At 43.1% G+C, this 27,232-nt stretch overlaps 2 protein-coding genes across 4 annotated transcripts; one reads left to right on the top strand and one right to left on the bottom strand.

Annotated features, from left to right (window-relative positions):
* The first annotated feature begins 5,702 nt into the window (after positions 1-5,702).
* On the top strand, positions 5,703-11,559 carry LOC111160084 (X-box binding protein 1). The gene is given in 6 exon segments (XM_022522904.1): positions 5,703-5,997; positions 6,936-7,032; positions 7,913-8,047; positions 9,960-9,995; positions 9,998-10,105; positions 10,414-11,559. Coding segments are annotated over 6 exon segments (1,179 nt in total). The 5' UTR covers positions 5,703-5,752; the 3' UTR covers positions 10,972-11,559.
* A 3,316-nt stretch (positions 11,560-14,875) lies between these two features.
* LOC111160087 (coiled-coil domain containing 117) lies at positions 14,876-26,598 on the bottom strand. 3 transcript variants are annotated; one of them, XM_022522909.1, is made up of 5 exons: positions 26,336-26,598; positions 25,627-25,677; positions 20,225-20,449; positions 19,624-19,761; positions 14,876-17,831 (listed from the first exon to the last, which is right to left on the bottom strand). In XM_022522909.1, exons 1-5 carry the CDS (start codon positions 26,515-26,517, stop codon positions 17,594-17,596), a joined length of 834 nt encoding a protein of 277 aa, XP_022378617.1. In that variant the 5' UTR covers positions 26,518-26,598; the 3' UTR covers positions 14,876-17,593. The 3 variants fall into 3 exon arrangements, with proteins under 3 accessions (XP_022378617.1, XP_022378620.1, XP_022378618.1); XM_022522912.1 differs by lacking the exon at positions 20,225-20,449 and having other exon boundaries at positions 26,336-26,573; XM_022522910.1 differs by lacking the exon at positions 25,627-25,677 and having other exon boundaries at positions 26,336-26,566.
* Positions 26,599-27,232: the final 634 nt, after the last annotated feature.

Consider the following 27,232-nt stretch of genomic DNA (forward strand, 5'->3'; position numbering starts at 1 on the left):
AAATGGCATGAAGGGTCCTGTGAGTAGTTCAGTCTGTTAAGCATCTGCCTTCTGCTCAGGTCATGATCCCGGGGTCCTGGGATCAAGTCCCGCATTGGGTTCCCAGCTCAGCAGGGAGTCTGCTTCTCCCACTCCTTCTGCTGCTCCCCCCTGCTTGTGTTGGGACAGGTCAGAGAGGACATATGTCAAAAATAGGCTCCCATATATGCTACAACATAGATAGCCTTGAAGACATTATACTATGTGAAACGAATCAGATACAAAGGGACAAACGTGTAATTCCACTTATATGAGGTATCTAGAACAGGCAAATTCATGAGACAGAAAACAGAGAATAAAGAATAGAGAATACAGTGTAAAGGTAATGAGGGGTTGGGAGGATAGGGGAATGGAGCATTATTGTTTCATGGACACAGAGTTTCTGCTTGGGATGATGAAAGAGTTCTGGAGATGGATGGTGGTGATGGTTTTCTGACACTGTGTAGGTACTCAAGGCCACTGGATTGTATGCCTAAAAATGGTTACTATGTTAGATCTTATGTTGTATACATTTTACATTTTATGTTGTGTACAATTTGAAAAGGGGGGCTCTCATTTGCAATGACGTGGATGGAACTAGAGGATATTATGCTAAGTGAAATAAGTCAATCAGAGAAAGATAATTATCATATGATCTCTCTGATATGAGGAATTTGAGAGGCAGGGTGGGGGGTTGTGGGAGGTAGGAAGGGAAAAAATGAAACAAGATGGGACCGGGGAGAGAGACAAACCATTAAAGACTCTTAATCTCAGGAAACAAACTGAGGGTTGCTGGGAGTGGTGGGGGTGGGATAGCATGGCTGGGTGATGGACATGGGGGAGGGTATATGCTGTGGTGAGTGCTGTGAGGTATAAGACTGATGATTCACAGACCTGTATCTCTGAAGCAAATAATACATTATATGTTAATTTAAAACAATTTAAAAAAAGGGGGAGGTGCTCAGGGCACCTGGGTGGCTCAGTCAGTTAAACGTCTGAGTCTTAGTTTTGGCTCAGCTCATGATCTTAGCGCCATGGAATTAAGCCCCACACTGAGCCCTGCGTCAGGCTCCATGCTCAACATAGGGTCTGCTCCTCTCTCTCTCCCCCTCTCCCTTCCCCGCTCTCTTTCTCTCTCAAATAAATAAATAAATAAATAAAATCTTTTTAAAAAGGTGGGGGGCCTTCATTTAGCCAAGCCTGAGACAGTTTGAGATCAAAATAATAAACTGTTTTAAGTTTTAATAATTTTTAAAGCAAAATAGGACTTTATGAGTTGATAATTATATAAATAAATAAATAAATAAATAAATAAATAAGGGGCGCCTGGGTGGCTCAATGGGTTGGGCCTCTGCCTTCGGCTCAGGTCATGATCTCAGGGTCCTGGGATGGAGCCCCGCGTCGGGCTCTCTGCTCAGAAGGGAGCCTGCTTCCCCCTCTCTCTCTCTGCCTGCCCCTCTGCCTACTTGTGATCTCTATCAAATAAATAAATAAAATCTTAAATAAATAAATAAGTAAATAAGAAGGGAAAGGGCCACTGCACAGTAGAATTCGAAGCAATAAATGCAGAAATAATGATGGAATCAGGAAATCACTATTTGCTAATCATTAGCGCAACCATTAATTAAGGCAAGAATCATCAAAGGATCCTAAAACTGGTAGGTGCAAGTCTAATGAGAAACAGGATAGGTAGATATTTTAAAATATCTTTCTACAAAATACCTATTATTAGTAAGTATAGTACTTAATAGTTAACTTCATAGTGGAGAAACTTAGCAGACATCATTTAAACCGATTGATAAAAGTTAGTATCACTAGTAATGGGACAAACTGACATTACTTACGTGCCTCCTGATATCATGCACTAAGAAGAACATAGCAACACGCTGTGGAATTGCTGCCCCCCCCATGCATAAATCATGAGGTAACATCAGACAAACCCAAATGGAGGGGATTTCTACAACTGTGATTGACCTGTACATTTCAAAAATGTCAAGGTCAAAAAAGACAGAAAAGACCAAGAAACTGTTCCCAATGAAAGGAGCTCTCATAACAATTAAAATTAGTACAAATTTTGTAAGACTTTTTAAAACAATATACATTCCAAGCTTTGGTATATAATTATCAAACAGAGGGTAAAGTGATATTGGAAATGTATCTTTGGAGTTACGTGTCAATGGATTAATAGTACTTACTGCAAGAATGTGACAGATTCTGGCATTAATTTTATTCCTTTTTTAATTTTCTCACTTCTAAAAAAGAGGTCAGTGTCTTCCAAGATAATGTTCATTTAACTAAGGGGTGGGGAAGGAAAGCATTTTGTTGTAACAATGTCCTTCAATTGTTTGTACATCTTTCAAGTTAGAAGCCAAGTCACATAGTGATCTATCATCAAAAAGTAGTTTATTGAACTCTCAGCTGATAATTCAATTTTGCCTTCCATCATTTTTTTTTTAAGATTTTATTTATTTATTTGAGAGACAGAGATCACAACTAGGCAGAGAAGCAGGCAGAGAGGAGGAAGCAGGCTCCCTGCTGAGCAGAGGGGCTCAATCCCAGAACCCTGGGATCATGACCTGAGCTGAAGGCAGAGGCTTTAACCCACTGAGCCACCTAGGCGCCCCTGTCTTTCATCAGTTTTATTGAAAACAAAGAATTAGAACCAGTGCAGCTGGAAAGGGATTTGATATTCACTGATGAGGGTCACTTCCTTTCTCAATACCATCACTAATAGCTAAGCTGGCCAATTTGTTTGCATGCCCAGAGATTTTTCTTTTCTTTTACTTTTTTAAAAAAAGATTTTATTTTTAAGTAATCTCTATACCCAACAGGGGCTTGAACTCACAAATCCAAGATCAGGAGTCACATGCTCTTCCAACTGAGCCAACTAGGTGCCCCCCGTAGCACACTTTTTACTCCCTTCCCTCTCTTTGCCTGTGCCATCTCCCACATTGATATCATATAGACCAGCGCTATCCAACAGAAATAGAATGCAAGCCACATCTTGTATTATTTAAAATGTTCTAGGGGCACCTGGGTGGCTCAGTGGTTAAGCCTCTGCCTTCAGCTCAGGTCATGATCTCAGGGTCCTGGAATCGAGTCCCGCATCGGGCTCTCTGCTCTGCGGGGAGCCTGCTTCCTCCTCTCTCTCTCTCTCTCTCTGCTTGCCTCTCTGCCCGCTTGTGGTCTCTCTCTGTCAAATAAATAAAATCTTAAAAATAAATAAAAAAATAAAAAATAAAATGTTATAGTAGCCAGTTAAAAAAAAACCCCACAAAACCAATTTCTAAAAAGCTGTTTAGGTGTGTGTGGGTAGCTCAGCTGGTTAAGCATCTGACTCTTGATCTCGGCTCAGGTCTTGATCTCAGGGTCAGAGTTCAAGTCCCGTGTTGCGCTCCATGCTGGGCCTGGAGCCTACTTAAAAATAAAATAAAAATTTTTTAAAAAGCAGTTTAACTCACAATATCAAATATACTATCACTTCAACATTCAATCAATATAAAAAATGATTAACAAGATATTTTACATTGTCATGTTTTCATACTACGTCTTCAAACCGAGTGTGTATTTCACATTTGCAGCACATTTTAATTCAGACTGGCCACATTTCAGGTGCTTGATACCCACATGTGGTTAGCAGCTACCACATTAGAGCAATTTTTGAATTTTAGTTTCAGATTATAACTGGGTTTTGTTTTGTTTTACATTGACATTTATTTTGACTTAATGACCTATGGCTTCTCATCACTGTTTCTTTGCATTTCACAAAGTCTAAGAACTTTGCATTTTATGTTATCTCTTATCACAAGTGCATAGTAAATGTTTTAAGATATTAATGGCACCTGATGCAAGAATTATCAGATTACTCTTACAAAGAGGATATGAAACTGTTCAAAGGTTTGGAGTTGAGTGAGACTTGGTGGATGGTAATCTGCATCAAGTCAAATTACTGTTTTTGAGCAGGATTTTAAATGTTTATCAAAGATAAAAGCCTTGAAAACAAAGCTGGGGGAGTTAATTTCAACATTCCATTTCTACCCCATTAACCAAGACCAAAATGCAATCCAACCACCTTTTCTCCTCTGCCCCAGCATCTTGTCCCTTCTCCACATGGTTACTCATGGACACCTTGCTGGACTAACAGGGGCTTCACGGCATTTTCTTTTTATGCCTACATGATTTAAATTTTAGCTTCACTGGGACTTCTTACATTGCACCAGACATTGTCTTGGTGTTCACAAATGGTAGCTTAACAAAAGGTTGCATGACAGTTACACGACTTTTCTCAGAACCTCTTACAGATTTCTTTAAAGGTATAGGTCTCAGCCAGAAGGCACCCCGAAGACTTCTCCCAAAGGTCTCAGAGACCAGGAGTGAGTCTCGCATCCGGGGAGGCACGATAGGACCTGGATAGCTCCGGACCGATGAGACTTAAGAAGGAAGCAGGCTTCATTGCGCGGAGTCTCTGATCGCCCCACCTCCTTCTCAGGACCTTGAAGCAGCGTGTGTTCAGAACGCCCTCAGTTTCAATAGTCACTGATTTAGCCCTGCCAACGTGGAGGAAGAAAGCAGGCATGGGAGACTCGTGGCCCACTCCTGGGAGTAACAGAAATTGGGACTCTTTACGGAGTTGATTTAGTTCCGGCTTCCCATCCTTTTTCCTCCCCACCGGAATATAACTGAAGAGCTAACCTGACTTAATGACACTGCAAAATTACCTGAACCATTCTGCCTTTTCGCTTTTTGCCTATTTCCAACCACCCGATAGGAGTTTTACTAATCTGTAAGCACAGAGGAAGCAGTAACTACTTGTTAAACAAAGTATCACGTTGTAACTCTAGGGAACTTCATATTTTGTAATTTGCTTCAAAAAAGGCCAACGCGCGGGGGGTTGTCCCTGATTGCTGCTTTCTAATGTCCACGGGCCTAAACCGCTCCCCAGCTGCCAGGGCAGGAGCCTCAAACCTCCCCGCGTGCCAGCGGGCTGAGGGCAAACCCCGGGACCCTCGTCTGAACACGCGAAACGAAAAAAGTATGCTCGTAGCAGACAACTGGGAAATGCACATTAAAGTACCTCACATGCACTCCTACCATGCGGACCTGACGACGCCCGGGTTTGTGCAACCTTAGGAGCCAAGCCTAGTTCTAAAACGCGCAATTTCACTTCCTAAAAGCTATTTCGCGGAATTTCTTGGCAGGCTTTTTTCTCTTGCAAGCCCGACTGGCTCGCGCTCTCTGCCCCCCGCGACTTTCCGCTCCGCTCGGGGCGCCGATGTGGCGCAGGAGATAAAATGTTGTCGGGCAGAGGGGACACCCGTCCGTCCGTCTCGGGGAAGGGTCATCAGTCCGGAAATCTCCCCGTTCGGAATTAGACCCAGTCGTCCGGGTGGAAATCCGTCAGCCTAGGGGGTAAAATCCGTCGGAGTAAGAAACACCGCCGGGTTCCGGACCCTTCCTGAGGAGCCAGGCAGTCCCCAGGTCCTCCAGGGCCGCGAGCGCCGGACCCCGCCGGTCCCCCTCCCCCCACGGCCCCTCCTTTCCCGGATTGCGGCCGCCACGCTGGACGCTCCGGCCTCGCCCCCTCGGGGCCCGCAGGACCAATGGGCGCCGAGAGCCGCCACGCGTCACGCGGCGCTGGCCAATCGCGGAGGGCCACGACCGTAGAAAGGCTGGGTGCGGCGAGGCCCGCGCGGTGGACGGCGGCGGCGCGCACTGGCGTAGACACTCTCGGGCCATGGTGGTGGTGGCACCCGCGCAGAGCCCGGCCGCCGGGGCCCCCAAAGTGCTGCTTCTGTCCGGCAAGCCCGCTGCCGCCGCCGCCGCCGCCGCCGCCGCCGGAGCCCCGGCCGGCCGGGCTCTGCCACTCATGGTGCCGGGCCCGCGAGGGGCCAGCCCCGAGGCGGCAAGCGGGGGGCCGCCCCAGGCGCGCAAGCGACAGCGCCTCACGCACCTGAGCCCCGAGGAGAAGGCGCTGCGGAGGTGGGCGAGGGTCGGGGCGCGGACCCTGAGGGCGAAGGGCTGGGAGCCGGATCCGAAGCCGGGCGCTGGCCGGCTGCCGCCCTCGGGCCCCTTGGGCCTGGCAGGTGGGGTGCCAGCGTGGCGCGGGGCGGGGCAGGAAGTCGGGAGTCCCGGGCTGCGCCGGCCTTTGTCCCCCACCCCCTTTTCTGACACATTAGGGACGCGTAGAGCTGGGGGTTCGCGCACTGGGGTTTCAGCCTTCTTGCTATGTGACCACAGACCTGTCATTCCGTTTTTCTGAATTTGGGCGGCGGCTTGGACTCGATTGACCTACTTTTTTTTGAAGGCGTGCAGGGTTGAAATGACAGTTGTGGAGAGGGCTGTGAGCTCTGTGAGGCTCACTAGTCAAACTTAGCCTCCACGCTCTTAAGAATGGTTTATTTATTCATGAGGTCTTTGAAAAGATTGAGTGAGAAAGACGTAGCACCCAACCCAGTTTTCCGTAAATATTAGTTCTTTTGTGGTCATTGTGCCTTTTGTGATATAAGTTCCTCCTTGAGCAGACGCGGGGCCCAGCCGTCTGGGGACTGCCCAGAATGCCAGCCAGGGCGAAAGGCATCGGCCTCTCCTCTGTTTGAGTTATACGGGGGAGTAAAAATGGGAGGAGGAAATCTCTTATGATGCAAGCTGAGTAGTGCTTGTGTCCAGCGTCCTTGCTGTGGCGGGGGTGCGACGGGGGTGTGGATGACGCAGTACGAGGGAGAATGAAGCAGTTCTTCAAGCCAGATCCGTGAAACGCTGTTTTTTGTTTTGTTTTATTGAGGGGAGGAGCCTGGAGTGTATTTTACTTTAGTTTATCTTATATGAATGGTAAATGAAAATGAAAGCACCAGCTGGCTAAGTTCTCAAAGATATAAAGTTTGAGATGACTTAGTGTGGTATGCCCCTTTTGTTCTCAGGAAACTGAAAAACAGAGTAGCAGCCCAGACTGCCAGAGACCGAAAGAAAGCTCGAATGAGTGAGCTGGAACAGCAAGTGGTAGATTTGGAGGAAGAGGTAAAAATACTTAAGGTCAAACTCTTTTATTGTATATCCTTCCTCGGTGAATGTTCTGATGTTTGCTGCCCATCCCAAGTTGTTTCTGTCTCTTTAGAATACAGCTGAACGTTAATTAAAAGTTAAACTGAAGAAAAAAAAGAATCTAAATTAGGATAGATAGATAATTAAATGATTAAGTGGTGAAGCTTGATGAGAGCAGAAGTGGTTGACCCTCTGGCATTTGGTGCTAGATCTGTCTCCGGGTTGGTGAATTACAACATTATAACTTTTATCAAGTTAGTACTAAGAAATTCATAAGAGCAGATAGAAAATCATTGCTTAAACCTGAGACCCTTCCTGGCTTGGCCAAAAGTCCAGTAACGGTTCCCTTCCCCTTCTAGGGCCTACTTATTACCTAATCTTAAATTGTTGCCAGCTACACATCTTGAATATATAAGGATTTCTCATACACACACACACACACACACACACACACACACACACACACACACACGCTTTTTAACATACTTTGATTTTATGGTCCACGATTACCACTTCTGTTACAACCTGCTAGTTCAAGATAGGATTTTTTTTTTTTTTTTTTTTTTTGCCATCATGTCAAAATTAAAGCCACAAGTCACCCTTTGCTGAGGTCTAAATGAGTAGTTGCAAGTATTGTTATTTGTGACCTCCTCCCCACCTCCCACCCCGACATGGCCCTTGTTTTTCGTAACCATGACCTTCCTTCAAATACCTACTGTGAACCAACTGTATAAGCAGAGTTTTCCAAAAGGTCAAGGAGAAGGAAAGGAAACCAACCATAGTGAAACTTCATCAGGTGGATTCTTAAGTGAAAGAACTGGATGTTTTAATAGCTTCTTCTTGAACTTACTTCCAGAACCAAAAACTTTTGCTAGAAAATCAACTTTTGCGAGAGAAAACTCATGGCCTTGTAGTTGAGAACCAGGAGTTAAGACAGCGCTTGGGGATGGATGCCCTGGTTACTGAAGAGGAGGTGGAGACCCAGACCAAGGTAATTCATCCCATTTATCTGATGTCCTATGTGAGAACTGGTTCTAAGTGACATGACCCCTTAATGACACTCATTTTTCAACTGTGTAGTGGATAGTACTAATTCCTAATAATTAAAGCAAGTTACACAGCTCTCTAAGAGCAAGTACTAACAAATACCGATAGCCAACGAGATGTACCATGTCACTGGTAAGGAGAACCAGAAAAAGAGAGCCAGTCAAATCTAACTGAATGCTCCTAAAACTGTAGTAGTTCTTTGATGAATATGAGTGAGTAGGGAAAGGATTTACTGTGGTAGTGACACTGTCTGGTAGAAGGTGATTATAGGTTTTAATGCACAGACATGGCTTATTTATTGACAGCACCTAAGGGGTCTAAGATTGATAGTAGGGCAGTTGTACTCTGTGAAGGTAATGTTCAGAACAAACTTGAAAAATTACTGTCCAAAAAGAATTGGGGCCTAAATTCACTATGGAACTTTATTACTTAAGAAAATCAGTATGGAGCAGGGGTGCCTGGGTGGCTCAGTGAGTTAAAGCCTCTGCCTTTGGCTCAGGTCATGATCCCAGGGTCCTGGGATTGAGCCCCGAATCGGGCCCTCTGCTCAGCAGGGAGCCTACTTCCTCCTCTCTCTGCCTGCCTCTCTGCCTACTTGTGATCTCTGTCTGTCAAATAAATAAATAAATAAATCTTTGGAAAAAAAAAAAATGAGTATGGGGGCACCTGGGTGGCTCAGTCAGTTAAGTGTCTGCCTTTGGCTCAGGTCATGATCTTGGGCTTCTGGGATCAAGCCCTACATCGGGGTCTCTGCTCAGTGGGGAGCTTGTTTCTCTCTCCCTCTGCTGCTCCCCCTGCTTCTGCTCTCTCACTCTCTGTCAAATAAATAAAATCTTAAAAAAAAAAAAGAAAATTATTATGGAAGGGCGCCTGGCTGGTTCAATTGCTAGAGCATGAAACTTTCAATCTCAGGATTGTGAGTTCAAGTCCACTTTGGGTGCAGAGATTACTTAAGATAAAATCTTTTTGGGGAGCGGGGTGCCTGGGTGGCTCAGTGGGTTAAGCCTCTGCCTTCGGCTCAGGTCATGGTCTCCGGGTCCTGGGATCGAGCCCCACATCAGGCTCTCTGATGCAGGGAGCCTGCTTCCCCTTCTCCCTTTGCCTGCCTATCTCTGCCTGCCTCTCTGCCTATTTGTGATCTCTTTCTGTCAAATTAAACAAAAAAATCTTTTAAAAAAATTTAAGATTTATTTGAGAGAGTGTGTACATGTGCACAAGCAGGGGGGACGGGCAGAGAGAGAGTAGATTCCCTGCTGTGGGACTTGATCCCAGGACCCTGAGATCATGACCTGAGTTGAAGACAGACGATTAACTGACTGAGCCACCCAGATGCCCCTAAAAGTAACATCTTTTTTTTTTTAAGATTTTATTTATTTATTTGATAGAGACACAGCAAGAGAGGGAACACAAGCAGGGGGAGTGGGAGAGGGAGAAGCAGGCCTCCCGGGGAGCAGGAAACCAGATGCGGGGCTCTACCCCAGGACCCTGGGACCATGACCCGAGCCGAAGGCAGACACCCAATGACTGAGCCACCCAGGATCCCCTAAAAGTACCATCTTAAAAAAAAAAATTATTATAGAGAGTATCATTGAAGATATTTAGGAATATCAGTCCTTCCTGAACCTTTGCTTGGGGCGTAAAGATGTTTCATTGCATAGAAAATGACAGAAGTTAGTCTTCCATCCCTTCTCTCTTCTTGAGGACTCAATAAAATGGAAATAAATGAAGGTAAGGGAAAGATTTCAGCTCTAAAGCATAGTTATCTAGCTTTGTTGAAAGTTGAGACTCACAGGTGCCTGGTTAGCATTTCCTTGAGGACTGCAGTTTGAGCTGTTGCCATTGCTCTTTCTTCGCAGGGGAATGGAGCGAGGCCGGTGGCCGGGTCTGCTGAGTCCGCAGCACTCAGACTACGTGCACCTCTGCAGCAGGTGCAGGCCCAGTTGTCACCCCTCCAGAACATCTCCCCATGGATTCTGACAGCGTTGACTCTTCAGACTCTGAGGTAGGGGTTTTTTGGATTTTGTAAAGAGCATTAGAACTAGTTAATTCATCTCTCTGATGTCTGACATTCCCAACCATTCAGAGGAGGGCAGTAGAAGTTAATTTTGGTTGGGTTACAGGTGAACATCGACTGCCTTCCTATCTCCTTGTGATTCGGACATAGAGTGAGGTATAGATGAATGGGTCTGTGGGACTCGGTGGTCATCCTATTATGATTAATTTACGTTGTGGGACCTAGTAATAAGTATTCTAGATAAATTCTCAGTACCTTCTGATGGTTGGATTCTATTTAACTTTTGCCTCTTGCAGTCTGATATCCTGTTGGGCATTCTGTTCAACTTGGATCCAGTCATGTTCTTCAGATGTCCTTCCCCAGAGTCTCCTAGCCTGGAGCAGCTCCCAGAAGCCCATCCAGAAGGACCCAGTTCCTTACCAGCCTCCCCTTCTCCGTCACTGGGGACGTCATCAGCCAAGCTGGAAGCCATTAATGAACTGATTCGTTTTGATCATGTATATACCAAGCCCCTAGTCTTAGAGATACCCTCTGAGACAGAGAGCCAAGCTAATGTGGTAGTGAAAATTGAGGAAGCACCTTTCAGCCCCTCAGAGAAAGATCACCCTGAATTCACTGTCTCAGTGAAGGAAGAACTTGTAGAAGATGACTTCATTCCAGAGCTGGGCACCTCAGATCTACTTTCATCCAGCCACTGCCTGAAGCCATCTTCCTGTCTACTGGATGCTTATAGTGACTGTGGATATGAGGGCTCCCCTTCTCCCTTGAGCGACATGTCCTCTCTACTTGGTGTAGACCATTCTTGGGAGGACACTTTTGCCAATGAACTCTTTCCTCAGCTGATTAGTGTCTAAGGAATGATCCAGTGCTGTTACCCTTTTCTTTTGACCATTATACTGCCTGGAAGATAGCAAAGAAGCCTGTGCTTCATTTAAAAAAGCCAAAGTAGAGGGTGTACAGTGCTAGGGAATTCCCTTAAAGTATTTGTCTGTTAAACTATATAGGTCACCCCAAGTATTGTCTTTGTCATCCAGCAGTCCAAGGTACTCAGATATATTACTACAATCCAGAATTACAGTTTTTGAGGTTGTACCCTTAAGGGCAGTAGTCTGCCCTAAAATTCTTACGTAAGGGTCATCAGACAAGCATCTTAGACATGAAATTTATGAGTGGCCCTTTAACATTTCTTTTCCCCCTTCTTGGCATCCCAGGCTTGCCTCCAATTTTAAGTCCTTTAGTTTGCTTCTGCAAGCAGAGAACACCTACCTGAGGGGGCTCCTTTCCCTCACGTACAGTTCACGTAAAGATCAAGAATCTTGTGTAAAACTATGGAAATTTACTATGTAAATGCTTGATGGAATCTTTCCCTGCTAGTATAATTTTTGGAAGGTGCTTTCTCCATTTATTTAAAACTACCTGTGCAATTAAAAAGTGCAATGCAGTGTCTTTGTTCTTGGGTAAGTCTTACTGTTTTCTCTAGGTGTTTCACTGTTTGCCATGATAGTGATTTACCCAGCTTCAGTGAGCATGCCACTTTTTAAAGGTTTTTTTCCCCCTTAGTTATTGCCTGCTTCAGTTTCTGACTGCTGTAAGTGATATAATCTACTCTTTGAGCAGTTACTGTATTTCTGAGTTTCTTTAACCTAACTGGCCAATTTCACAGATTAGTAAGTGGCAGAGCTAGAATGCTTAACATGCTAAGAGAAGGACATGCCATTAAATACCAAGATTCTCTTGCTATTATTATAGGGATTAAGAACATTTTCTAGACTCAAACTCCCTGGGTTTAACTCCGCCACTGGTTAGCCAGGTAACCCTGGACATATAATATCACTTCCTCACCTACGCAGTGGCATAACAGTCAACCTCTCTGAAGGTTGGTAGAGGATTCAAAGAGCTGATGCGTCATAAGTTCTTGGTATACATAACACCAGGCACCATCCCAAGCACCACTTCCCTTAATCCACTTTGGAGAGAGTTTAAACTTAGAGAATTAGATATCCTCTAGAACTTGCTTCACAGAAGCAATGAACCTGCTTCACAGAAGAATGAACCTGTTTAAGAAAAAAAACCTGACACATTAATATTATCCGAAAACTATAGAAATAATAACCTCATCATCATTCATGTGCAACTTTTCCTTGGGAATCTTTTTTTTTTCCCTTTGGGAATCTTCTTAAAAGACACTGAAGGACTTCCCTCATTTATAGAAAACATCTCACCTATACCAGGATCCTATGTCAACATTAAGACTACCACTACAGCAGTCAGAGTGAATGAGTATAGACTAAAGGTAGGATTCAAAAGGTCCCAAGAAGCAAGACCAAGCACGCTCTACTTTCAGCCAAGTACAAGGGATCGTGGTGTGACTGGAAGCATGTCCACAAGACAGCCTAAAATCCCTGGTTACAAAAGCCAGAGCTCAATCCTAGTCTGTGGCAACGCAAGCTTACTTAGGCTCAGTTTTCCCTTTTTTGTTTTAAAATTTATTTTTCTTAGTAATTTCTCCACCCAATGTGGGGCTCAGACTCACAACCTGAGATCAAGAGTTTCACATTCTTCTGAGTGAGCCAGCCAGGCACCCCTAGGCTGTTTCTATATGGTAAATGTAGAGAGAGCCTCCAGCAGTCCCCATGATTAAATATCTGATCACCTGATTTTCTATAACTGAAAACTTAAGTGCTGGGAATCTATTTAAGGATTGTCTAAGCAAATGTAATTACAGAAGCATTTTAGCTACTCTCCATAATAGAAGCATCTGGAGATTGAGGTTCAAATAATTTACATTCAATGACATCACATGAAAGCAGCAGCTGTATTAGCAGGAATAACACACAGGACATATATAACCTGTATCGGTCATTGGGGTTTTCATTTTCTGCACAGATGGGTGTAAATGACTAAACTCTGCCCAGTCTCGAGAAAACACCCGGTATTTAAGGACATCTCATTGAAACAAACTGGTCAGAAATAAAAATCAAGACATTTGCCTGCAAAACCAAAGCAAGATTTCTATCAAATGCAGAGGGTTGTCCATAAATGAAACAATCAGGTGGCAAATATCTTCATACCATTTCCCTAAGCTTTGTAACACCAATCTATGCGTGCCTCCTTCCTTTTCTACTAGGTATGCTACTGGAGCAAAGACAAGACAGAACTGTAGGCAAAAGGTAACGTGGCCGACTCCAGGAATATTTCATGGCATCAGTTAAATTCTAATATCCTATGAAATTTTTACTTCATGACTCCTCGAATTCATTAAAGGACAGGAAAACTGGCTTGTTGACCCACTCAGCAGTTGTTGAAAGACAACACCCTTGTCTTGCTGGAGCTGTAGTCAAAATGCATGCCATTCATCTCTAAAATGCCGCTGACAGGGCGCCTGGGTGGCTCAGTTGGTTAAGCCACTGCCTTCAGCTCAGGTCATGATCCTAATGCTGGGATCACGTCCCGTATCAGGCTTCCTCTACTCTGCAAGGAGCCTGCTTCTCCCTCTCCCTGCCACTCCCCCTGCTTGTGCTCTGTCAAATAAAATCTTTAAAGATAAAAAAAATAAAATGCCACTGACAGAGTAGTTGTACCAAATGGATATATACAAAAGTGTATTTTCTCAAGGAGTTTAATGTTACGCTGACTGAACCACACTTTATTGTGGATTATGTCGATGAACTCTAAATGACATTTTATTTTATTAAAGATTTTATTTACTTATTTATTTGACAGACAGAGATCACAAGTAGGCAGAGAGGCAGGCAGAGAGAGAGGAGGAAGCAGGCTCCCCGCTGAGCAGAGAGCCCGATGCGGGGCTCGATCCCAGGACCCTGGAATCATGACCTGAGCTGAAAGCAGAGGCTTTAACCCACTGAGCCACCCAGGCGCCCCTCTAAATGACATTTTAGATATTCTGTGAAAACACTATAAAACCACTGGTCAAGTAGGAAGAACACTGAAGCTTGTTAAGTTCAATTATAATCGAAATTATCACTATCTACTTAGCTTTAGTTTCCAAATATGTAAAATAAAGGAATTAGATAGCTCTTAGCTGTGATTTCCAAATTTTGGTGAAAAACAGTATCCTGAGTTTTCTGTAATTACAACCCAAACTTGACTCTGCCTGGACACACATCAGGGATCCACATCATCAAGCCAAAGTTGTAAATATGCAGGCAATACTGCCACCCAGTGACCTGTCAACTCTTAAGGAAATGACCACATAACTGAACATTATGGAATTTCCCTATTCCATTTTCAATGGTCCTAAACCTGTAAAAAACAACAAAAAACTGTGAACTCTACCACTTCCCACTGTATACTTAAACATTTTTGAAGGCTGTCACTACTGTCATCGAGCAGCGGCGGTCAATCACCACTGCCGGTCAACGCGTTGGCAGCAGCGAATTGGCAAGCAGAGTGGTGAGCATTCTGTAAGCGGAACAGCACAACAGTCTGCCTATTTTGGAAATACTGAATTCACTTATGCAGCTTAACTTTAACCCAACATAATCATCCTCTCAAATTTAAGACCCTCACTGATACAAATGCTTTTTCTATGATTTTTTTTTTTTTTTTAATTTGAGAGAGGGGCACAGGGAAAAGCAGACTCCCCTGGACTCGAGGATCATGACCTGAGCCAAAGGCACATGCTCATTCGACTGAGCCACCCAGGCACCCATGAATTCTGCTTTAAATACAATTTAGAAGCAAGCAGAGGCAGCTGATTTTGTTTACTTATGGCAGGAATACAAATACCTCATGAAGTCAAAGCACTTAAGAAGTTTTATTGAAAACAATAAAATACAGAAACACCAGATTCTCGTTTTAAAGTAAAATTGACAGCAATTCCAGAACCTTCCTAGTACTGTACCATTCTGGTCACTATTAATGAAAAACCAAGTTTTCAAATCCAAAATAATTAACGAACCTGCTTATAATAAGCATCGTTCTCATGGTTCTAGCCCCTACCCTATTTTCCTAAAATTTTACATTTGCACCTTTTCAAAAATGAGCAAGTTTTTTGTTTCTGCTTTTTTAAATGACTGATTGAGATTTATGAGAACTGAACTTTATATTAAAAAAAAAAATACACACACACACCCTACTCAAACTCAGAGAAAATATGTTTGTTCATTAAAGCTCACCTGCTTTAGGTAATTTTTCTCCTCACACATTAGCATAGTAAGCCAATGTTTGATCCATGCTTCAAAAGTTGTACAAAATGAAAAGACCTGTTGATTCCCTAAGGAAACCTTAAGGCAAAAGCAAAAGCCTTACACTACAGAAGAAAAACAAAGCAGAGGCATGGAGACTGTGGAGACGGCTCAGATGAATAAGCACCACAAGGATGAAGAAAATTTCTGTACAAACATATGCAAAAGGATAAAGTTTAAAAAGGAGCATTAAACATCCATTTTCCTGCAGAAATAATCACGTCAGATAATCGGACTCCTGAAACAGGTTGTTTGGATTTTAATTAACAGACTCTTCATTCTCTCCTGTATTTTACCAGTGGTATCAGAGCCCTGTTTTGGAGCTCTTTTTCCTTTTCCTCATACAGACCTTGGATCAGAGGCCCAGCCCACAATTCCTACCAAAGACTATCTTAGTGTGTTTTGGGTCCTTCTTTGGAAAGTTGTGAATTCCCCTTCTGCCTTAACACTGGGACTAACTCCAAATCCTGGGCATTCACTTCATGTTTTTGAGTCATACCAGAAGAAACTTTTAGGACGGCGATTTCTTTAAGGCTACAAACTTTTTAAGTTGGTCCCATTAAACAATGACCTAAAGGCAGGAGTTTTTCAAACAGCATGAATCAAACACTTGCACATCTCAACAGAATACAGTTTACATTCATCTCTAAATCTGAGATTAAGAAACTATTAGCTGGTTTCCAACTGGTTTTAATACTGGTTTGAAGTTTGAATAATTTTATTGTGTAGACATTAAATATTGTTTAAATATTAAACATTAAATCTTTTCCTGACTGTCCAGACAGAAACAGAGAAAGCAGGAACAGGCAAGGGAAGAAACAGTCCAATTAACAGACTTGTTACTTCTGCGCCATCTGTAACAAGGGGAGGGATTTCCGCATGGGTTTCGAAAACGTCTGGGAGCTTGTTTCGAAAAAGTCACCTCTACTTGGCATAAGCCATCCTTTTTCCTACACAAGGTATCTGAGTCCTACAAAGGGGGAAAAAAAACCCAGAAAACAAAACAAAAAGAACTGGGGTGGTCTCCTGTTGTGTGATGTAAGGGCAAGTATTACACTATTACACTCATTTAATAAGTTATAGTGGATATTTCCGTAGCACTAAAGGAACTGTTATTTTACTTGGCACTACTGAGTCCTTGCCACACAGAAGAGCCCTTCCTGAGAAATAAAGAACTTCAATCCTGGTTATCCCCAAAGGGCACCTTGAGCCTGGTTTAGTTCCTCAAGATGAAGATGTCCCGCTAGCAGGAAGCCATTCTCTAGGTTTACTGCACAACAGCTGAAGTACCAGGCAAAGTGGCTTGTTCAGTAACTCTCAATGTCAGTTACCCATTTCAGTTAATTATTGTCATTGTTTTCTACATTAACACTAAAAATACTCAACTTGCTAATATAGGTACAACCTTTTTAAAAATACCTATCAATGCTGGGCTTCGCTGACATGGCAGTTCCTTGGGATTACTTAAGGGAGGCTTCTCCCATAGCCAATTTGAATGTAAGGTTACCTCACAATCACTTTTTTAACGATCACTCAGTTAATTAAGTTGTAAACAAACCTGAATAACCAGGCTTATCAATTATGCAAGGGAAACCAAGGAGCAACTGTAGCACAAGGCAAAAAAGCCTTGAAGGAAAAACCTTTTTTGTATTTTCATTGCCATTTTCAGAGGCTACTAAGTGAGCCACAATGCTACCAGCTATTTAATCAACGTAACTACACAGAAGTGACAATATACAAGTTTCAGAGCCTCTGTTAAATCTCTTGGCAATAGGCTAAGCTACTTTCCTCCCTCCTCTTCCCAATTTTAGAGTCACCACTGTAAACAAGCTCCGATCTATAGACGTAGTTGTGACTCGGCTGTCAGGGTACAGTCATAGTAGGAGCATCCTTCTTTCTTAATGCGTTGTTTCAAATTCAAGTGTCTGAATATTCGCCAACTATCTGAATGGTTTAGACAATGTGACAGATGATTTAAGTCACCCTTAGACACACAGCTTCTATACTTGCCTTTGCAGACTGCAACTTCCATTCCCTTAATAAGCCCTGTGGAAAACTCTTTTCCCTTGAGACAAGCTTCCATAGCAAAAAAGTTGGATTCACAAAATGGCTACCCAAAATGAGAGTCCCACCCCAAATCACAGGTGGAGATATTATTACACCCGTTTCATAAAACTTTCAAGTCCCTATACTATACAAATACAAGTAGGCTCACGACTAAATACATGAGCCTTCTAAAATTTGACAACTTTAGCATAGAAACTGGTTTCTAGAGTTCCATCTCTTCTTCTGTGCAAGCAGCTGTCTCCAAACTATTGTAAACAGGCATCCCTGTTTGCCGAGGTTCCAAGAACAGTTCAGTTCTCCCAGGGAAGGCAGGGCCAGCAGCTGCATGCTTAGTTTGGCTCTCTCCTGTATAGTTCTTAGCATTAGATGTCGGCTTTGGCTTATCAGAAAGGAGTTCAGGGAGAGGTTTCCAGAGCACAAGCTCCATGGAAGGACGGCTCCTAAGACATAAAATACAGTTTCTTATAAAAAAAATTTTAGGATATGGAAATAAAAGATACATGTTGAAAAGCTAATGTTTGCTATCAAATATCTAGAGTTAAGAACTGGCAGAATTAAAATAGGAGATTTTATGATGATCTAAAAAGATCTTTAGAAAGGTCACACAAACACATACAATTTTATAGTTCTGCTCATATTTTTAGAGATTTATTTAGAGAAGACACGCATGCATACAAATAAGTGAGGAGAGGAGCGGAGAGAGGGAAATAGAATCCCAAGCGGACATCCCGCTGATCATGAAGCAGGCCATGGGGCTCGATGCCAGGACCCTGAATCATGACCTAAAGTGAAACCAAGAGTCGGATGCTTAACAGACTAAGCTACTCAGATGCCTCCGTTCTGCACGTTTTTAACCAAACCTACTAGTTGTACTGATGCTGTGATTAAAAGTAATATAGGAGTGCCTGGCTGGCTCAGTCAGTAGAGCATGCAACTCTTGATCTTGGGGTTTTAAGTTCCAGCCCCATGTTGGGTATAGAGATTATGCAAGATCTTTAAAATAAAAGAAATATAAACATCCAATGTAAAAAAATAGAGGCCCTTGATTTAATGTAAAATTCCTTAAACTGTGGTTAATATTAGTAGGTACGGGCTACTACCTTGTACTAAACCTTTATAAATGAAAATGAAATACTGACCAAACACATTAAACGTATCTCTGTTATGCCTTCTGCTTAGTACAGCTACAAAGTAGAATGCTTTTTGCAGTAAGTACAAACGATTATGGCCCCAATGCCTACCTACCCCCATGGTTTGATAGTTTCTGGGACCCAAAGGCAAGTAAGACAAACCACAATGAATAGTACCCCAAAATGCTAGCTTCTGGAAAACTACCAAGAGCAAAAAGTGCTCTTTTTTAGGCTGTAGGACAACATGGCCTGCTTACTCTTGGCTAAACTAACTACCCACCCTCAGAGTTAGGTAGTTAATTATATACCCAAGTTAGGGAGCTAATGCAAAACTTATGTGATCTAACATCAGCTGAACCCATTGTGGCCACAGGCAATACTTATCTACCTGGCATCACTCGGACTGCTGTTCTCAAGAGATTTTTTCAGATACCTGACACCTACCCTCATACTGAGTTATCAAATCTACCTACAGTTTTTTCTAGGCAATTATCTAAATAGCACTTCAAACCTGACTATTATTTTACACATGCTTCAGATCATATAAGCTCAAGGATTATAAGAATTACAGAGCTATCATTAGTTCCTGTGTTAATAGCCCCAGGCTGCTTCATTTTTAAGGCTCTGATGTTTGCTTTCTAGTCTCCTCTCCTGTCCTCACACTATACTGTCACTACTCCCTAGGAGTTTTTTTCTCACTTCCTGTTCCAGTGTTTCTACTCTAATGGAAACCAGATAACTGGGCTCATTAAACTTTGTGGTAACTCTACTGACTACTGGGAGACTTCTTTTGATATGTTTTCTAAGTCTCAGTGGTCTTCCTGGATAACTGAGAGCCTGGTAAACAAGAACTTTTGAAATGTGGTTCCTATATCCTATGACACGAATTTAGGAGAATGGGCTCTCTTGCCAATCCTCCCAACCCCAAACATTAGAGAGTGTGTTTCAGGACTTCAAAAGAATTGAGGGTTAAGAAGGTAAGGCAGCCACTCAACTCTGAGTCTGCTTGTCTGTCTCCCTCTGTTCCTCTCCCTGTGCTGTCTCTAAAAAAATAAGTACATTTTTAAAAATAAATAAATGGAAACCAGGAACCAACACTTACATGGACTCAATCATTTTCTTTGTAAAGACTTCATCAAACTCCCTCTTCAAACCTGTTTTCATGGTGTCAGAAAGAACAAGACTGGGGAGATGGTTAATATTTCTGTCAGCTTCCACTTCTTCATCCTCATCAATTATCCTAAATAAAGACAACAGAAGCAGAGAAAGAAAAATTTAGTCGAGCTATTATATATTCTAGCAACTAGACGAAATTAAAAAAAAAATAAGAGCAACCGGCGCTACAGGAAAAGATCAAGTAAAATATGAGGCTCTGAGTGAAAAAAGTACATACAGGAGAGTTACTCAATGTTTCACTTAAAAATTTTTACATCAGATGCAATCACATTTGAAGAATGTGTCCCTGGAAACGACCATAAACCAAAAAATTAATATTCCCAGATAGTAGGTGAAAATATTTAGTGCAGTTCTATGAGAAGAGTTTGACATTAAATGTGTCGATTTTGAATTGACAAATTCTCAAATTTTTATAGTCTGAGAGGTTGAAGATTACTGTTATCACCAAATGATGAATTAGACTAGCTTAAGAGTAGAGATATCACATGGGAACTGCAATAAGCCAATGATACATGCTACCCATTTACCTGTCCTCGATTTCTTGAAGCCTCCTTCGTGCAACTTCACACTGTGGTTCTCCCGTTGTCTGATCCATCTCTTCACATATAACATCTAACATGCCAGGTGCAGAGAGGCCGCTAGTGCACGGATTTACTCCAGGACTCTCTATATCCTGATGTGCACAAAGAATCCAGTCATTAGGACCAGCACAGAGCCCTGCTTCAGTTAGCCTTTTCTTTCTTACTGGACAACTGGAAAAAAAACAAAAACAAAAACAAAAAAACTCAATGAAAATTCAGTCATATAAATGTTTATCATCCCTTTCTCTAACAAAACTCTTATGTAAAAAAAAAGCAGTGTGTGATTATAAGACAGAAAATCATGCATTTCCTTTTGTCATTCTGACAGCTCCCTTAAGATGTTTTCTTCTACTGCTCTCTACCAAATTAGGCTACCCCTGCAAGATTGTGCTTTTTCAGATTAGTGTTCAATGTGGGAATATAGAGTCATTCCTACTTATTTGGCTCTGAATAGGTCAAGTGGAAAGTAAAGAAACCAAACCACAAGCAGCAATTCAGAACCAGCCATATTTTGTCCTGATTCTGCTCGCTCCCTACGGGGATGTGATCCACAGGCATCCTGTCTTCCCTTAGGGCAAAAGATAAATGCTTTATCAGGTCCGTTCCAGGTACTCCAGGTTGCAGAGGATACAGTGATTTCTTGGTCCTCTCAGAAATGTCAGAAGACTGTCATTTGACTCTGAGCCCCTTACTAATAAGGGTGTACATTTTTCTCCCGCTTAAACCATTTTCACTTCCTAGAAAAATTTGTATTACAGAAAGCCCTTAGAGTTCATCAATTTGTTTTGCAGATTTGGAAACTAAGACCTAGAAAAGCTAAAGTGCCCCCTCCTAAATGTCACATAAGGCAGAGCTCCAAAGTCCTAGCTCTGTGTCATTTTCACTGAAACTTACGGTCTCCTTAGGGAAGTTCAAGCTCTTACCATGAAGTAGTATTTGCATATGCTGCAATGTGCCCAGGTTGGCTGAAAACTGTCTGAAGCAGTTAAGACAGACAACTGGTCCTACTCTACTTTAGTGCTTTGACCAGGGGGACTTTACCGCTTGGGCTTCAGCAAGCGTGGCCTCAAAACACAGCACAGCTCTGCAACTTAAAAAAATTCATTAATGGCTACCACAGTTTACGAGTCTCTAAACTGAAGGTCAAAGGAAGTGGTATGTATTCTACAAAAAGAAATTTCTATTCATGTTAAGACTACAAAAATCAACATTGGGGTACCTGGGTGGCTCAGTTGGTTAAATGACTGCCTTCGGCTCAGGTCATGATCCCGCTTCAGGCTCCTTGCTCAGCAGGGAGTCTCTTCTCCTTCTGACCCACCCCCTTCTCATGCTCTCTCCCAGGAGCACGCGCTCTCTCTCTCTCTCTCTCAAATAAATAAATAAATAAAATCTTTAAAAAATAATATCAAAGTCTCTGGCAATATAAAATCTGACAAATAATAATGCTCTCTTGAACCTAGACTTTTACTGGAATTGACAAATCATTTTTTAAAATGTTTAGTTTTTTGAGGTCTTTTTTGAGTATAGGTCTTTTTTTTTCTTTTAAGATTTTATGTATTTGAGAGAGACAGAAAGAGAGAGAGAGAGAGCACACACACACAAAGGGAGAGGGAGCTGAGCTGCTCCGCTGAGCAGGGAGTCTGATATGGGGCTTGATTCCAGGACCGTAGTGGGATTATGAGCTGAGCCGAAGGAAGATACTTGACTGACTAAACCACCCAGGCGCCCCTTTTCTGAGTATAGTTGACATGCAAAGTTACATTAGTCTTAAGTATACAACACAGAGAGTCTACAATGCTGTATCTTATGCTGTACAATTTAGCTATCATCTAAATATATAGAACCCCTCACAAATTTGCCTATCACTCTTGCACAGGGCCCATGCTAATCTTCTCTGTATAGGTCCCATTTTAGTCTACATGGTACCAGAGTAAGCACAAGAATAGTTTATGATTGGTTTTAATTGATAAGAAAATACTGTCTAACTATACATCACATATTTCTGTAATATTTTGATAGTTTTATGGTGTGGTGTTTTGAAATCAGGAGAAAACTATACACATAAAACCAGCTAAGAAAAAGCAGAATAAATCTAGAAGGGACAGGTAATTTCCTAGCACATCCAACAATTCAACAATGAAATGCAACAGAGTGTAAGAGCTGGGTTCTGATCTCTGACTTCTGACATGATTTGGACTATATTATTTCATACCTGTAGGTCCATTTTGCAAATAATCAGAGATCAATGATAATTAAGTTTCAAAGAAAATGTGATATAAAAGACTTCAAAGTATAGGTAAGAACTATGGAAGTGGCCCGTGGGCAGCACATTTATGGGCATTAGATATTCAAGTGTCAAGTTCCTCATTCTCAGGGCCTCAATCTCTCCATCTGTAAATTGAAGGAAGCTAACCGTTATGTATTGTTATTTTTTTTAAAAGCAAGCTCTACACCCAATGTGGGGCCTGAATTCACAATCATCCCCACCCTAAATCAAGGATCCCATGCTCTACAGATTGAGCCAACCAGGGACCCCAAAGATGGTTAAATTTTTAAGCCAACAGATTTTACACTTCAAACTTTTCACACTGGAACTCTTTACTCAATTTTCTCTCTCTCTCGCTCTCTATTTATTTGACAGAGAGAGATCACAAGTAGGCAGAGAGGCAGGCAGAGAGAGAGAGAGAGAGGAAGCAGGCTCCCTGCCGAGCCGAGAGCCCGATGCAGGACTGGATCCCAGGACTCTGAGATCGAGACCTGAGCTGAAGGCAGAGGCTTAACCCACTGAGCCACCCAGGCGCCTCTCTCTCTCTTTTTTGATTTATTTATTTATTTTGGAAAGAGAGCAAGCAAGCAGGGGAGGGGCAGAGGGAGTGAAGCTGACTCCCGCTGTGTGTGGAGCCTGACACTGGACTCCTCTCAAGACCTTGAGATAACAACCTGAGCCAAAACCAGGAGTCACACACTCAACAGACTGAGCCACCCAGGCATCCCTATTCAATTATTTCTTAGAGTGTAGTCCAAAGGACAAAAGCAAAGAGAGCCCTGTGTACCTGCAGCAATTCCAAGGCAATAAAGAGTATAAATGCTGTCTGGTCTGGTGGTTTTTAAACTAAGGCAACTTTCAAATCTATTTAGCCTATGCATCAGCAAGGTTAGAAAATTCAGCTTCTGCCGGCCAAAAAACAAACAAGCAAAACATATACAAAGTTAAAAGACAAATGACAAATTTGGGGAAACATAACATACATAATAAACTACTGATTTCTTTAGTAAAGATTTCTTATAGATGAACATGAAAAAGATCATTAAGTCAAAAAAAAAAAAAAAAGACCAATAAGCCAACAGAAAACGTCAGAAACTGGAACAAGACATACAAATGGATTAAAAGGAAAGATGTTCAACTTTAATTTACAAAATATAAATTAAAAGTGGTCTTAAAAAAACAATCTAATTTTAAGATCCTATGCTCATACAATTCAATGAATAATTAGAAAACATCCACCCATTAAAATAACATTCAAGGGGTGCCTGGGTGGCTCAGTTGGTTAAGCAGCTGCCTTTTGGTCAGGTTATGATCCCAGGGTCCTGAGATAGAGCCCCAAGTCTGGCTCCCTGCTCAGCGGAGAGCTTGCTTCTCCCTCTCCCTGTTGCTCTGCTTACTTGTGCTCTGTCAAATAGTTATATAAAATCTTAAAAAAAAAAAATTCAAGATGTAGATTGTTGTCAAGACTCTAAAATGGTACTCTATTTCCTCCTCCCTACAGGTAAACACTTTGTTATAGTACTGTATATACTCTTGGGATGTTTCTTTTGCCCATATTATGTCTGAGACATATCCCTTGACAGGTGTCATACATTCTCTCCACCCCCCCCCTTTTTTTTGGCCAAATAGAACTCTACTATATGAATTTATAATTTACTTTATCCATTTTACTATAGAGGGATATGCAGGTTGTTTCCAATTTTGAGCTATTATGAACAAGGATGTTATGAACTTTCTTGCGTCTCCTGCTGAGAGCATGTACACACTCAAGAGGGGAACTGTTGGGTAATAGGGTATGTATGTCTTTAACTTACTAGATAATGCCAAACTATTTCCCAAAGTGCTTGTACCGATTTACATTCTCATCCATAGTATTGCAGAGTTACTGGTGCTCCAGTACCTGGTGGTAAAGTAACAGATCTCATTTTGAGGCTTTACTAGGCATTTGTTTCCCTGATAAGGTTGAATGAACACCTTTCATTTGTTAGTCATTTGGATATCCTCTTTGAGTGATTCCTTTGCTCATCTGTCTATTAGACTGTCTACGAGATGTAATTTTTTTTAACCTATGAGTGAAGTGAAAACGTTTGAAAATACAGTTCTGGTGAAGATGGAGAAACATGCATTTCCACTGTTAAAAGGAATATAAATTGGCAACAACTCTTGTTCAAAATTTAAAATGCATGCAAGGAGGGTAGGGAGAGGGTGCTTGGGTTATGGACATTGGAGAGGGTATGTGCTGTGGTGAGTGCAGTGAAGTATGTAAACCTGGCGATTCACAGACCTGTACCCCTGGGGTTAATGATACATTACATGTTAGTAAGAAAATAAATAAATAAAAATAAAAAAATAAAATAAAATGCATGCAATTCACCATCAAAAAATCCATTAACCTACTTGCAAATATATACAAGGAACTTTAAAAAGAACCAGCATGGTAGATTTAATCTACAGTAAAAACAAAAAATTAGAGGTAACTTAGAAATCTATTAACAGGAGACTGGTTGGTTAATGATCTCTATATATCTGGACCTTAAAATAGTATTCTATTCAATGCTGCAGAAGAAATTGGGTAGAACCCTATGTGCCTATATGCAACGAACTATAGGAGAGTAAAAAGATCAACGTGTTGCCAATGTCAAGAGTTACCTTCTTACAAATACATAAAACCACAGGTATATACAGTTATAAAGTTTTCAGATTATCTTCCAAAGGAGAAACAGGTAACAGGGAGAAAAGCGGAGTGTGCATTCTAAGACTTTACAATGTGTATCCTTTCGCACACGTGAAATCCTTTTACTCTCCGCATGTAATAACACTCACATGGATGAAAATTCAAACGTTACTAAGGGTTACAGGGAGAAAAGTTTCTCTCTGACATGCCAGCTATCCAGTTACTTTCCCTAAAAGGAAACCACTGTTACCAGTTTCTCGAGCCTCCTTGCAGAGATACTCGCCGCCCCCCACCCCGCCCCGCCGAGATACTTAATGTTTCACCCTTTCACTCAAAATAAGTAGTTGAGGATATAAAACAAGTTAAACTAAGTGACCATAAAGTGAATAAATGGCACCTGAAACTTACTCATCATCTTCCTCCTCTCGCTTGTGTTTCTTTTTACAGCGAACTGAAACACTGTTGAAACAAACAAAAATCAGTCAACTGAGAAATTCACTGAGCCTGTGTTTTCGGCATCCACTCTCCCGTTCCTCAATAATCTCGCCCGTCCCAGAGTAGCGAGCGGCTGTCCCTTTCCTTGCAGCCCGGGATTGGATCACAAGGTCGCCCAGGTTGGGCGACCCACATAACTAGAAGTTGAAATCTCAACTTCTTACTTTGTCAAAGGAGTGGGAAATAAATTTGGGGGTACGGACGTAGGGAAGACGTATCTGGGGCAGGCACTGGGCTAAGCGCTTTACTTCCACGATCTCACTAGCAGGACCCATCTCTGTCCCACTCAGAGGATAAGAAACCGAGTGTCCGAGAGGCACGGAAAGTTAGCGCCGGCGGCCGCGCCGAGGGCACCGCCAGGCTCCGGTTGGCCCAGGTTCCAATCCCGGCCCGACTTGGGCAAGCTCGGCAAAGTCTCCTCGACTCTCGAAGGGCGCAGGCCGGTCGAGGTCCGACCCGGACTCGCGGGCTGAGCGGCCCCGGGCGACTTACAGTTAACGTCCCCAAGATCAGTTTCTCGTCTGCTATCTGGGGGCTCAGGAGCCCCCTACGGAGAGTCGTGAGGAAGATTAACGAGCCCGAGCTGCGCGCCCGCACGCCCGGCACCCTCGGGGCTCCTTACCGTCCGCGCGCCGCGCTCCCGCCGGGGGTGCTCGGGGCGGCGCGGAGTCCCGGCCGCGGAGCCAGCTCGGCGCCGTCTGCTCCCGTCTGGAAGGCCCGGCCGGGGAAGGCCGGCGGCGGCTGCAGGAAGTCGGGGCCGCCACTCAGGGGGAGGCCGCTGAAGGGCCGGCCGAGCGCGGCCATGGCCGGGGAGACGAGGAGGCTGCGCCCGCGGCCCCGGCCGCCCGCGTCCCCAGGCCCGGCAGCTGCGGCCACAGCGACTACTAAGAGGCGCCCGCCTCTGAGCCCGCTCTCGACCCCACGTCACGCCTTCTAGAACCCTCCACCCCGGGCCGCCCAGGGGCACGCCGGGATTTGTTGTGTGTGGAGAGCGGCTACCGTGGGTTGCCGGGAGTTGCAGTTCCAGCGGACTACAGCTAACATGGCTGCCTCGGCTTAGCGGGCTGGAGCTGGAGGACCGCTCTGGCGAGCCTTGAATGTGAAGTAAGTTGGTTCCAACCCTCACAACTCTGTACCTCAGTTTTCTCAACAGTAAAACCTGATAATAATAATACCTATCTTCTTAGGGTTGATTGGGAGAAGTAAATGGATTAAGACATGTGGATCCTGGGCACCTGAGTGGCTCAGTGGTTTGCGCGTCTGCCTTTAGTCTGGATCATGATCCCAGGATCCTGGGATGGAGTCTTGCGTCTGGCTCTGTGCTGGGCAGGGAGTCTGCCTCCCTCTCCCTCTGCCTGCTGCTCCCCTTGCTTGTGAGCGCTCTTTCTGTCAAATAAATGAATTAAAAGAAAAAAAATCTTTTTAAAACATGTGGATCCTGAGGTGTCTGGGGGGCTCAGTAGAGCATGGGACTCTTGATATGGGGGTGGGGGTGAGTTCATGCTCCCATTGAGCATAG

The sequence above is a fragment of the Enhydra lutris genome, unplaced genomic scaffold (genome assembly GCF_002288905.1).
Source record: "Enhydra lutris kenyoni isolate GAN:26980312 unplaced genomic scaffold, ASM228890v2 scaffoldscaffold73, whole genome shotgun sequence".
NCBI lineage: Eukaryota > Metazoa > Chordata > Mammalia > Carnivora > Mustelidae > Enhydra > Enhydra lutris.